This window comes from Podarcis pityusensis, assembly GCF_964106645.2.
Source record: "Podarcis pityusensis genome assembly, chromosome: 8".
Taxonomy (NCBI): domain Eukaryota; kingdom Metazoa; phylum Chordata; class Lepidosauria; order Squamata; family Lacertidae; genus Podarcis; species Podarcis pityusensis.
The window spans coordinates 73,368,710-73,382,271 of NC_138033.1; the positions used below are offsets into that span (position 1 = coordinate 73,368,710).

The window sequence follows — 13,562 nt, forward strand, 5'->3', positions numbered from 1 at the left end:
AGCTAATGATTGCTATTATTTTATTATCCGGCTCTGCTTATGTTTAAGAGGATGCTGGAGGGCATTCCTTATTCTTTGGCGGCACTTGGGAAGCTGATTTTATTTATTTATTTCCATTTAGGGATTGCTTCCTGGAGTGATTTGCTATATAATAAAAGCATACGTGAAACAGAAATATTTTAAAATTGAAAAAAAATAATGATTGCATTTTTTAAAAATGATAAAAACTCTCCCTGTGTGTACATAAATACAGTGTAAAACAATAACAATGCATACTTAAAGAATCAATTCACACAGACTGCCAAGAAGTTTGTCCACCGGCAGTAGCCCTTGTTCAGACACTTAATACAGGAAGGCAAGTTTGTGTAAATTAAGGTGGGAAAACTCTCCCCCATGTCTCTCTCCCTTCTAACTCGCCTGCTCCTCCCACCTCCCCATAGGGGGCAAGGCTGCTCTGACAATCTAAAACCCATCTCTCTCCCCCACCACACTCCTTGGGTGTGTGTTTAAGGGGGGGGGGTGTAGGAATAAGGAAGGTTAACTGATAAGCTCAGAGAGTCACAAGAGGAGAGACGCAAATGCACTCAGCTGACTCTCTAAATGGTGGGTCGCTGACGGATGTGTGAGGGCCCCATTGCTTGGACTCCAAGGGTGGGGGGTGGGAGAGAAAGAGAGGCCCAGGACATGGAAAAGGGAATGAATAGTGATTCTGGAAGATGGAGGGGTGGTGGAATATTGTTCCGCCAGGTGTTGCGCGGCAAAGGAAGACCCAACATCTGTGTACCCTCCGCAGTTTAGCTTATTGAACTCTGGCGGGGGGGCAGATTTGGGCTGCTGTTTGTTCTCTCTCTCTCTCTCTCTCTCTCTCACTCACACACACACACACACACACACACACAGAAACACACACACACAGCGCTAGGTATCAAACTGCTTCTGAAATTTAAGGGAGGCTTGAAAAGGAGTTTATGATACAGCACTATCTGTGTTGTTTGGGGTTTGATTCATTTGTTTGAAATGGCTGGGTTTAGGGGAAGGGAATAATATAGGAAAGCTGCCTTATACAGAGTCAGACCACTGGCCCATCTAGCACAGGGTTCATTGCACTGACTGCCAACAATTCTGCAGGGGGTTTCAGGCAGGGGACATTCCCCAGCCCTACCTAGAGATGGTGCTCTAACCACAGCAAGCCTTTCATAGCATCTAAAGTATTTCTTCAGATCCTTTCTCTGCCATAGACCTCACCGGGGTGGCTTTGGGAGAAGGGCACCTGTTTTCTCTGTCACTTCCCAGCCTCACAGGGTCGTTGAGAAGGTCAGTGAAAATTACAGAGCATTGACCCTGCTTCATCTCGTAGCCGAGAGCTTTGACTTAGTTGGCCATTCTGCTTGTGCAGCGTGATTCTTTGCTTTTTCTCTTTAACGACCCCGGAAGTATAACCCAGAAGCAAAACGTTGCCTTAAGTCTGGCTGGCGAGCCAGGTTCAGGCATTGCACTAAACTGCAATGTTTACTCACTCGCCCCAGAGCCGGAGGTCTCGGCTTCCTGTGATGTGTGAATGCAGCTTCTGGGTCACCCCTAGGTGGTAGCAGGGGAGCTTTCAGGAAGTTGGGTGAGGGGTGAAAATTGTACCCACAGGAACTTTGACACTCTGTAAAATGGCATGTACACCAACAGCTTTGAATGGTGGGTTCAGTTAACCCGGTTTGCTAGGGGAAGATTCTTGCTAATGCAATGGGGCTTTCTCACCCCCCCTGGCATTCCCCCCCCCCAATATCTCCCAAATCCCCTCTGGAGGTTCAGGAGAGTCCCAGGACAGCAAAGGGGGTGGAGGTGGGAGAGGAGAATTGTTCTACCTGACAAGTAGAAATCATTGTGCCATCAGAACGATTATAATAGCATGACACCAAATTCCTTCCTGATCAAATAGTAAATACTAGATTGTGTCTTTTTATCTCACAGGTTTTCCAGCAGGTAGACTTCAACAAGAAACCAGGACGCATGAGTTCAAAACCCATCAACTTCTCCGTTATCTTGAAGCTGTCCAATGCCAATCTTCAGGAGAAGGCTTTCCGGGTAAGGGGCGGGCTTTGGGGGCAGAGATGGCGTGGTCCAGCCTCTGGCTTTTCGGAATAGCAGCTTTTGAAATGCCCAATTTATGAAATCCTAATCTTCCATATTTGCTTGCGTGGTTATTTATAGTCTGCCCTTCAAAGAAATGTTCAAATAAGTAGAAGCAGAAGGAGTTGGGGGTGTGTGGGGGGAGATAATGATTCTTCCCCAGCCCTGCCTGGAGGTGCCAAGGATTGAACCTGAGACCTTCTGCATGCGAAGCAGATGCTGTACCACTGAGCTGCAGTTCTCTAGTAAAATTTTTAGTTTGAGTACTATAGAATTAGAATTGGGGGGACACCCTGCGGGCAGTGAATACGACTTAACCGTAAGCCCGTCTGCACCACCTAATTAATTACGAAACCAAGTCTAATTAAGCATCACCAGAAGTAATTAATATGAGTCATTATATATGTAACGTCTGGACTCTGTGATTTGGCCAGCTGTATGAAAGGTGCAGGTGTCCTTCGTTATAAAAGAGCTGAACTGGGCAGAGGGTCTTGGGAGGCTCACCCGTCTGATGCCCCATCCCAGTGTTGTTGGACTCCCAACACCCATCAGCCCCAACCAGCACAGTATTGAACAGGCATGATGGGAACTGTAGTTTAAGCACCACAGCCGCCACGGTCTCTTCTCATTGGATGCGGCTCTCCATTACCTGATTGATCATTGATAACTGGTGATGCTTGAGGTTAAAGCTCAGAGTGGTGCATTGCGACTGAACTATGGTCCTCCTTTTAAAAAGAGCATTAAGTTCCCAGTCCTCATGGTTCTGAATTCAGCGCTCCTTGAAATGGGTGCATAGAAAACTGCCTTTGGCCTATCTACACTGAATGGCAACAGTTCTCCAGGATTTCAGACAGGGGACATGCCTGGCCACACCGGGGGATGATAAGGCTTGAAGCTGGAGCTTGAAGCTGTGTTTTCTGCATGCAAATCAGATTCCCTACCACTCAGTGCCTGGCTGGGAGATCACCTGGGTGGAGAAGCCATATACTTTGCCTCGAGTTCAGTGGTGGAAGGAAAGCAGAATACAAGCACTTGCTTTTCCTCTCTCTTTCTAACAAGTCCCCCCTCTCCTGCTTTTTCACACACAGGATGGGCTCATTGACCAGCTATATGACCTGATTCTGGAATATCTTCACGGCCAGGCCTATACAATCGGTTTTCCAGAGCTTGCCCTCCCAACTATTCTCCAGGTGCGTCCAGGTGTCAAAAAACTAGCCTTGGGTGAAAAGGCACCTCTCTCTCTGGGTTAGCCCTGCCCCTCTATAATGGGGATCCTGACGGAGCTTGTTCCCTGTGTATGATACTGCAGAGACTTGACAACCTACAGAAGTCTTGCTCATCCAGGAAGTTGTCTGGTTATTAGCGGCGAGCAAACGTGCCCTATTTCTGGTCTGCATCACTTTTGTATTTGTTCACCCGTCAATCCCAAATTCTGCACTAGGAACATAGGAAGCAGCCTTATACTGAGTCAAACCATTGGTCTGTCTAGCTCAGTGAGGTCTGCACTGACAGGCAGCGGCTCTCCCAAGGATTCAGACAGGGGATACTCCGTGCCATGCCTGGATCTGAGACCTTCTGCATGCAAAGCATGTGCTCTGCCACTGTTCTACAGCCCTCCCCACAGAATAATAATAGTAGAAGTGGTTTTATTGGGGAGCGACCCAATTAAGTCTTACTCAGAGTAGACCCCTTAACTTTAATTGAGCTACACTGAGTAGGACTAGCATTGGATGCAACCCATTACCTTTAATTTGCTGAATTTGTCAATCTTTTATATCTTAGCTTATTTCATTTTATTGTGCACTGAAGAAAGTTTGGTTGTTTACCGTTTATAAAACCACAACTAAATAACTAAGGATTGTGCCCCAATCCTACTCAGAGTAGACCCATTGAAATCTATAGCCATGACTGAATCTGGTTCATTAATTTTAGTGGGACTGCTCTGAGGAGGATTTAGGCTTGTCGCCAACAAAGTACATAATTTAGTTTGCAGTTTTTCAAAACATGCAAATTCCATGTGGAAATTTTCATTTAAATACATTTTTTTTAAAGTTGCATTTTCTCCCCGTGTCCACTTCTAAATAGCAGCCATCCAGTTCAGAATTGCCTACTTTGACTGACAGGGTTTCAAGCAGGAGACATTCCCAGCCCTACTTGGAGATGCTGGGGATTGAACCTGGGACCTTCTGCATTCAAAGCAGATGCTCTACCACTGAGCTACGGCCCTTTCTGAAAATGACGTGTTTTTAAAAATGCCCTCACTGCTTCCCTTTCTGCTGGGGTGGGAGTCCTGTCTGCAGCAGTGCCGTTGGGGGAACGCCTTTCCTTTCCACTCTCTTAAAGACGCCTCTGCAGGGCTTTGCTTTTCCTGGAATTCCACCCCCTGCACCCCCTCCCTCTGGGCGTGGGGTTGGACTCCCATCCTGGCCTGCCTCATTCGTGAAACCCGGCTGGAAGGATCTCCAGAGGAGACTTTTACAACCTTCTAGGGAATCAGGCTGTAGTGGGCAGAGGAGAGGGAATGTTTGGTTTTTAATCCCTGGACCCTTTGCCCAGAACCCTGGGGTGGTCTCGTTTGCCCCAGAAGGTTGTTCGTAGGGAAGGAACAGCTGCCTGTCCTCCTTCAATCTCTGAGGATAATCTGAGCTGGCTGGCTGTTTGGAGCAACCAGGGGGGATGCTTGCAATTAGCACGAACACGCAGGCTTCGAGCTTCATCCCCATCCGTATGCCCTGGGGGAAAAGACTGTGAGAGACAGAGAGAGAGAGAGGAAGTGGGAAGGAAGCAAGGAGAAAGAATGTCTTAAGGAAAGAATTTGGGAGGGGGACCCTTCATTTGGATGCTGAGCTGGCTTTGCGTGTAGCAGAGTTCTGTGTCTGTATCCAGACGCCCCTGCCTTGGTCACTTAACTTAAAGGTAAAGGGACCCCTGACCATTAGGTCCAGTCATGGCCGACTCTGGGGTTGCGGCGCTCATCTCACTTTACTGGCCGAGGGAGCCGGCGTACAGCTTCCGGGTCATGTGGCCAGCATGACTGAGCTGCTTCTGGCGAACCAGAGCAGCACACGGAAACGCCGTTTACCTTCCCGCCGGAGCGGTACCTATTTACTTAACTTGGGTGTCTTTAACTAGCAAACTGGAGGTTAAACTAACCCCTTTCCAGCCCCAGGAGGGAGAGCAGGGAGTGTTTGCGCAACGCACCTACGCACTGCAGCCGACGCACTAATGTGTTGTGACACACAGTTTGAAAGCTCTGGGTTAGTGTGTTGGACTAGGGCCTGAGAGATGAGGGTTCGATTCCCCACTCGGCCATGAAGCTCATGGTGAGGTGATCCTGTGCCAGCCGCTACTTCTCAGCTGTACCTACCTCTCAGGGTTGTTGTGGGGATTAAATGAGCAGGAGAGCTGTTGTAAGCCACCTTGAGCTCCTTGGCGGGGGGAGATGGGGTATAAATGCAACAAATAAAAAAAAGAAATAAAATAAATGCCAATTGCAGGGGGGCAGAGTTGATGTTGTGCTCAGGTGCTGTTTGCGGGCTTCCCATTGAGGCATTTGGTTGCCCAACAGGATTCTGGACTAAATGAACTTTTTTTTGTTCTAAGTTTCCCATTTTTATTTTTATTTTTAAAGCTGGGGGACTATGGATCCTTTCAATAGAGCTTGTGCAGAAGAACTGCCCTGGTGGATTGTGGTCAAAAAGTTGGATCTCTCTAACCCCGTACCCTTAATTCCAAATAACATGTTTATAAGGAACATAGCACCATATCGGGTTCTCCTTCCCTTCTGTAGCATGATGTGCTGATGTTGTGATGTCGTCCCCACTCACAAGTGAATTCCACGATTTTGGGGTGACTCTGGGCATACCATGCTTTTTCTAGATGTGCAGCTCAGGCGGCGGGGGTTTCTGAGCCAAAAATTCCAGTGACTAGTGGGGCAATTCAGGGGAGAGAAAGATGCAAATGGCTAGCTTTGAACAAAGTTCCAACCTCAAGCTGCAGTCAGTTAGAAATGAGAGGCGGGGGTCTGTTCCCCCCTCCCCTTCTTAGGGCCATGTAAGGCAGGGGTAGGAAGCTGCCTTTATACTGAGTCAGACCATTGGTCCATCTAGTTCAGTATTTTCTGCACTGACTTACAGTAGCTCTCCAGGTTCAGTTCCTGGCATTTCCAGGTAGGGGCTAGCCTGAAATCCTAGAGAGCTGCTGCCAGTCAGTGTAGACAATACTGAAATAGATGGACCCAACAGTCTGACTTAGTGTAAGGCAACTTCCAATGCCTTAAGGGAAGGGCTGTGACTCAGTGGTAAAGCCTGCAGAAGGTCCCTGGTTCAGTCCTTGGCAGACTCCCTGTTTGAAACCCTAGAGAGCAGCTGCCAGTCAGTGTAGACGGTATTGAGCCAGGCGGAGCAGTGGCTTGACTCTGTACACGGCAGCTTCCTGTGGGATCCTGGATCCTGCGTTCCATGCTTTCCTGCTCTTTTGGCAGCTGTGCCGTACAGCGAAATATAAAGTTGTAAGGAGCAGAGTTGGGGAATTTAATGGGATCAGTTCGTGGAATGTCTCCTTCCTTTCCTGCAGCTGAAGTCGTTCCTGAAGGAGTGCAAAGTTGCCAACTACTGCAAGACGATCCGTCAGCTCTTGGAAAAGCTGCAGGAAAACTCTGCCTACATCACCGGCAAGCGGCAGAAAGCCACCTTTGGCGTCGCTAACCGGGAGGCTGTGGTGAGTCTCTGTTTTCTCTCTCTCTCTGGCTCAGCATCTCAGGAGAGGGGCTCTGACTGCCGCTTGGCGGAGCCTCGCGCAAAGGCAGGAAGGAAGAGGAGGGCTGGGCGTGGATGCCGACTCTCGCTTGAGTCAACTTGTGAAAAAGAGATCAGCCCACAAAAACAACAACAACCCAGAGCTCTCGTTTCATGACGCCCACTAATATTTTTTAAGGCCGTGGTGGAAATCCCTTACGATCTCTGGCCTTTATGACAAAATTATTTAGAGACCTCTGTGGCTGTTCGTAACCACAGCCCTGTAGAGTGGCGGGGGGGGGGGGGGGGGGAGCTTGTGTGGCCTTCCAGATCTTGTTGGACTTGTGTCAGCCCACAGCCAGCATGGCTCAGTGGTCAGGTGATGGAGGTAAGGAGGGGCAGTAAAGGCAAATCATGGCCTAATTCAGGGATTGGAGGCAGGCTGTGTGATCCTCAAGTACAGTGGTACCTCGGGTTAAGTACTTAATTCGTTCCGGAGCTCCGTTCCATTCTTAACCTGAAGCACCACTTTAGCTAATGGGGCCTCCCGCAGCCGCCGCGCCGCCAGAGCATGATTTCTGTTCTCATCCTGAAGCAAAGTTCTTAACCCGAGGTACTATTTCTGGGTTAGCGGAGTCTGTAACCTGAAGCGTCTGTAACCTGAAGCGTATGTAACCCGAGGTACCACTGTACTTTGTATGTATAAAATGCATGAAACCGTTTAACAACAGAACAGTGTAAGTTTAGCAAAAAGAGGTGGTTCCCACAAAACAAAATACCTTGACCGTCAAAGGCTGGGGTAAAAAGGTATGTCTTTGGCACATAGCAGAAGTTGTTCTGCGAAGTTGTTAGGTGCATCTCCGTGGGGAGAAGAGTTCCACACTTGAGGTTCCTCCATTCCAATGCTTCTGGGCTTCCTTGTTCAGAGGCCGTTTATCTCTGATGATCAGTTTCTGAGCAAGGATGTGGCGGGATCTGTTTGACTTGGGCTGACACACAGAAAGCTTTTTACACAGCCTCCATCTGCTGACAAAGTTTTGAGATGGTTGGCCTTTAGGCTTACAGCTGTGCGAGACTTGGGGGGGCGGGGAAGAAGACTTCTCTTGGCTGCACTAATCCAAAGTCGGCATATCAAGGAATCATGGGGATGCCCAAACGACTGTTTGAACGACTCCTTTGCTGGAGTCATAATGAGAAATAGCCTGCCCTCTCCCCTTCGGTCCTCAGCTGCACCAGCTGTAAAATGGCCATAGGAATGCAGACACTATGACTTGCCTCCAGGGGGATGGGAGGGGAAAGCTGTGAAGATATGCTCACATGCTGGCTCTTAAGATGGTGATCACTTGCAGTTGACAACGGTATTTTCTTGCTTACCTTGACAGGAGCAATGGGAGAAAAAGGTCAGAGAGGAAGGGACTCCGCTGATGACATATTATGTGCATTGGAAGAAGCTGAGGGAGAAGGAGATTCAGCTGGAGATCAGCGGCAAAGAGCGGGTAAGACACAGATGGGAAAGCTGAGGCTCAGGGGCCAAATACAGACCCCCCCCCAGCCCTCTCTCTCTGATCCTCAGAACGTTCCTCAGACCACACACCTCTTCCCAGACCGCACTCCTTCCTGGCCCTCCTTCGCACCCTCCTTGAGTAATTTTGCCTGGCTGGAATATGCCCTTTGAACAGACTGGAGATGGAATCATTCTTGTCAGTGTCCTTCTGAGCCAGAGATGGGACACCTGAGACCTTCCCAGATGTTTCTGGACCACATCTCCCATCATCCCCAACAATTAGCTGTGCTGGCATGGGCCTGATGGAAGCTGGAGTCCAGCAACATCTGGAGAGCCACAGGTTCTCCTTCCCTGTTTTAATAATAATGTGCTTCCAGCTTCCTGGAGCCTTTAATCCAGGGTCCAAAACAACAACAACTAGAGGGCCATCCCTATTGTAATCTTAATAAGAGCCCAAGCAGCCACTCATGCAGAGGCATAACAGTGAGCCTCCTTTCTGGGTGGGGTTTTCAGCTCCCAGGAACCTTTAGTGTAGGGATGCAGGTGGGGGGAGGACTACGGCCTTCCCTGATATTGCTGGGCTGCCAGCTGCGTCATCGCTGACCATTGGCCATGCTGCCCGGGGCTGATGGGAAATGGAATTCAACAATGTCCAGAGAGCCATAGGTTCCCCAGCCTCTGTCCTAATTGTGTGTGTAGTTCTTTTCAGTTAAAGAGCAAGGGATATATTTATATGGGCTGTCACGCTGCTGCTTTATGCTTTTGACTGAAACGGGGAGGACTAAAGTTTTCTGTTCTCCTGGCACAGATGGAAGATCTGAACCTACCTGAAATCAAGCGGAAGAAGCCGGGCGAAGAGAAGGAGGACGATAAGAGGGAGTTCAAGGACCTTTTTGAGCTGGACAGTGACTCTGAAGAAGGGGAAGATGCTGTCGGCGGTCTGTCTGTCAAAGGTACAGCAGGGACTTTGAAGTTGGGGTGGGTGGGGAGAGCCGCAGTCTCCCCTTTGGCCACTAGGGGTTTGCAGTTGTCTTGTTCTCTTGAAAGCAGGAGTTATAGCAGCCAGAGCACACCGGGAAAGCCCCCCACTCGAAGTTGCGAGGGAATTAGGAAAAGAGCATCCCTTTGCTGCCGGTGTGTTTTAGCATTTGGGAATTGCTGGCTATATGTGAGGATTGGTTTTGGAAGGGTTTTTTTAAAATGTTTTTTTTCCCTAAATAAACACAGAAATATACAAAGGGAAAGCAAAAGGCTCTGAGCATTGGGAGATCCTATTATTAGCCGTTTGGTGAGGCTGTTTGCACATGGCACAATGGGTCAGTGCACCTGGCTGTTAAGCAGAAGGTTGGTAGTTCGAGCCCAACCAGGGACAGCTGTGGGCAGGTTTCCTGCATTGCAGAGGATTGGACTAGATGACCCTCAGTCGTGTCTTCCAACTCTATGATTCTATGATTTAGCACAAGCCTGCGTGCAGATTCCAGAAGGGCGTCTCTGCTACTGCTGCTGTTGAAAAGAGCAGTCGGTTCTGCATTTCTTCCCTGGTTTGCACCTTGGTTGCTTTTGAACAGCCTTCCCCGACCAGGTGCAACAACAACTCACTCACACTAAACTATGGTTTATCGTGACATGTGATCCCAGCCATTGTGTCCAGACTAGAGACTGAGGTTTGTTTTGCTCCTGACTTACCTCGAAGAAGAAGCCAGGAAAAAGCTTTAGCTACAGATTTCTGGTTTCCTGGGAGGGCAAGCAAATCCCCATCCTTGGTTCAAACAATGCTAAATTAGAGATTGTGGTTTGCACCCTCCCTGCAGTAGAGGGAAGGAGCACAGTGGCCAAGACCAGCATGTTCCCAGTAAACCATGGTTTTCTGTGACTTGTGGGTCAGTGAAATAATCTAGACTTCATAACACATAACAAATGCAAGGCAAAGTCAAAATGAGCAGGTTGAAAACAAGGAAGAAAAATGACCAGCCTTCACTATTACCTCTGGTGGTGCTGAAAGCTTAAATACAGTTCAGAGATATTTGGGGAGGGGCATCTTCTCACTAGGCTAAATGGTTTCCACTAACTAGTTCATTAATCTACTGGGTTGTCTCTAATGCTAATCCTACTCGAAGTGCACCCATTGAAGTTAATGAATGTGAGACTAACGGAGGTCCATTAATTTCAATGAATCTACTTTTGAGTAGAACTCAGCAACCCTGAAATCAGGCAACAGCCTGAGTTGCATCACTGTCTGTGAAGAACATAGAATCATAGTTGAAAGAGACCACAAGGGCCATCGAGTCCAACCCCCTGCCAAGCAGGAAACACCATCAGAGCACTCCTGACATATGGTTGTCAAGCCTCTGCTTAAAGACCTCCAAAGAAGGAGACTCCACCACACTCCTTGGCAGCAAATTCCACTGTCAAACAGCTCTTACTGTCAGGAAGTTCTTCCTAATGTTTAGGTGGAATCTTCTTTCTTGTAGTTTGGATCCATTGCTCCGTGTCCGCTTCTCTGGAGCAGCAGAAAACAACCTTTCTCCCTCCTCTATGTGACATCCTTTTATATATTTGAACATGACTATCATATCACCCCTTAACCTCCTCTTCTCCATAAGAAGAGCCCTATAGAATCAGGCCAGTGGTCCATCTAATCCAGCATCCTGTTATCACAGTGGCCAACCAAATGCCTGGGGAAGCCTGCCGGCAGGATTCGAGCACAAGAGCTCCTGTGGTTTCCAGCAACTGGTATTCAGAAGCACTACTGCCTTTGAATGTAGAGGCAGGACATAGCCAAGTAGCCAAGAAGCATTCTTGGGCTAGAAGTGGAGGCTCTCATGCTGGGCAAATCACCCCACAGGCTTGCTTTTGAGCTTCCCTGGGACATGTGGCCAACAGCTGGTGGGAATAAGATGCCAGACTCCGTCAGTCCGTCCCACTGTGGCAGTTCTTAATGTTGTGTTTGGGAGTTCCTTGCGGTGCAAATCTGGATTTTAGTTCATGTTTTTGGCCTGGCCGTGTATGGGCGAGCCCCTCTCGCGGCACTTGGAGGAATAAACGAGGACATTGGGCCTGTATTGATTTTGAGCTGGTTGCTTGGCAGTCTTCGCCGTCAGCATTTTTTTCTATGCCGAGTTGAGCGTGACTCTAGAAGAGGCAGGAATGCTTCTTCCTCTGCTGCTGCTGCTCTGTGTGTGTGTGTGTGTGTGTTGTGCTGGTGGCAGGGGCACTGGGTCGTAGCAGGGAACGGTGTTCGGGCACCCCTGGAGAGGCGGTTAGGCCACGCATGGCTGGGCTGCTGATGTGCCCGCCTTTAAAGCTAGCTGCCAACCCGGCGACACCATTCTCCCTGCGAGGAGAGAGGCAAGGGAAATCCTGTCAGCATGCGGCGGGCTGGCAATGCGAAATGAAGTGACACGTTTTGGAGGCTGGCGAGCCTCCCTGGGTGGAACGACAGCAGGAGCTGTCACAGCTGGAAATCTCCTCTCTCTTTCTCTCTCTGGTTCCCCAAAAGCATTGAGGCCATGTTTGTTTTCTCGGGGAAGGGCCATTGCCCAGTGGCAGGGCATCTACTGAGCTTGCAGGAGGCTCCAGGGTCAATGGCATCTCCAGGCGGGGTTTGGAAAGAATCCCGTCCTGAAACCTTGGGAAAGCTGCTGCTGCTGCCAGCCATGATACCTAACTAGATGGGCCGGTGGTCTGACTCTCTATAAGGCAGCTTCCTAACATTCCCAAAGTTGCAACCCCCCTTGAATGCGGCCAATTTCTGCTTTATTTACATGACCTTTTCAGCACAAGGTCCCTTATGAGGAAACCCGGGCCGGGGGATGGGGCAGGTGGGCGGAGCCAGAGACAAAAGTGGGCGGAGGTTCGGGTGCACCCCTTTGTGTTGTAGAATACAGTGGATGCTCGTGATCCGTGCGGGAGGCACAAAGCGTGATTTCGTGCTTCTGCGCAAGCGCCGAAACCCAGAAGTAACCCATTCTGGTACTTCCGGGTTTTGGCGTGTCCGTAACCCAAAAACGCGCAACCTGAAGCGTCTGTAACCCGAGGTATGACTGTAGGTGGCTTCATGTTTTCAGACCCCATGACCCACTTTCAGCTCAAGCATGCATTTGAGAACCCACTGCTTAATCTTTCCCCACATATTTGCATGGTGGTGGTGCTCCTGTTATGACCCACCTTGGATCACGCCACAGACCCCCTAGTGGGTCCAGGCCAACCCGTTGAAGACCAGTGCTGCAGACCACGTTTCATCCATGTTCCAAGAGTCAGAGGAACACCCAACCACAGCCTCTTAATTCCCCATCTTGTTAAAGAGGAGGAGATATGATAACCACCTTGAAATATCTTAAGGGTTGTTGTCACGTGGAAGATGGAGCAAGCTTGTTTTCTGTTGCTCCAGAGCATAGGATCCGAACCAGTGGGTTTTAATTGCCAGAAAGGAGATTCTGACAAAACATTAAATCGGACTTTCTGATGGGAAGAGCTGTTTGGCAGTGGAATGGACTACCTTGGAAGGTGTTGGCCTCTCCTTCATTGGAGGTTTTTAAAAAGAGGTTAGATGGCCGTCTGCCTGACCTTCTTTAACTGTGATTCCTGTGTTGCAGGGGGTTGGGCTAGATGGCCTTTGGGGGACCCTCCAATCCTGCAGTTCTATGATTCTGTGGCAAAGAATCTACAAAGTGTGTAGCTGGGAGTGCGGGGAATCGTGCAGTTGTAAAGCTGATAATGAACAGTTTAAAAAATAGGGGTGGGGTAGACCCATTAGGGCATATGTGCAAACTTCCCAAACCATATTAAAACATCTTTTGGGGGGGGCAGAACCTCTTCATCTTCATCTCCAAGCATCTAACACTTTGCGGCATGCTTGTAAATACCCTTGAAAGCACCTGTTACATACTTAACGAAGACATACTCATATATGAATTGTTGCTATGTAGCAGATAGGGACTAAGGGCTGCCATGGAGAAATTGCCACTGATACAGGATGTAAGGAAGGAGCACAACATACTTTGTGTTTGCTTGGCTTCTTGTGTGTGTTTAGTGTGGGGAATTTGTGCAGCTGGGAAATCTGCTTGGTTAAAAAGAAAAGTTAAGTTCTTGGGTACTGAAAGATGTGGCCTAGGCAGAATCCCAAGGCCGGAATACAGAGGTCTTTCTTTTAAAATCATTTTTCTAGTCCTCTTGATCATATAAACCAGGGGTGAGGAGCC

General features: G+C 48.9%; 1 protein-coding gene across 3 annotated transcripts in view; it reads left to right on the top strand.

The window, feature by feature from the left end:
- The window catches only part of NOC2L (NOC2 like nucleolar associated transcriptional repressor), an 85,987-nt gene that overhangs the window by 57,408 nt on the left and 15,017 nt on the right, over positions 1-13,562 (top strand). For all 3 annotated transcript variants that reach the window (XM_081016080.1, XM_081016081.1, XM_081016082.1), the window contains exons 13-17: positions 1,963-2,076; positions 3,210-3,311; positions 6,697-6,840; positions 8,240-8,353; positions 9,170-9,314. In XM_081016080.1, the coding sequence (XP_080872206.1) occupies positions 1,963-2,076; positions 3,210-3,311; positions 6,697-6,840; positions 8,240-8,353; positions 9,170-9,314 (619 nt within the window). The remainder of the gene's footprint in view (positions 1-1,962; positions 2,077-3,209; positions 3,312-6,696; positions 6,841-8,239; positions 8,354-9,169; positions 9,315-13,562) is intronic.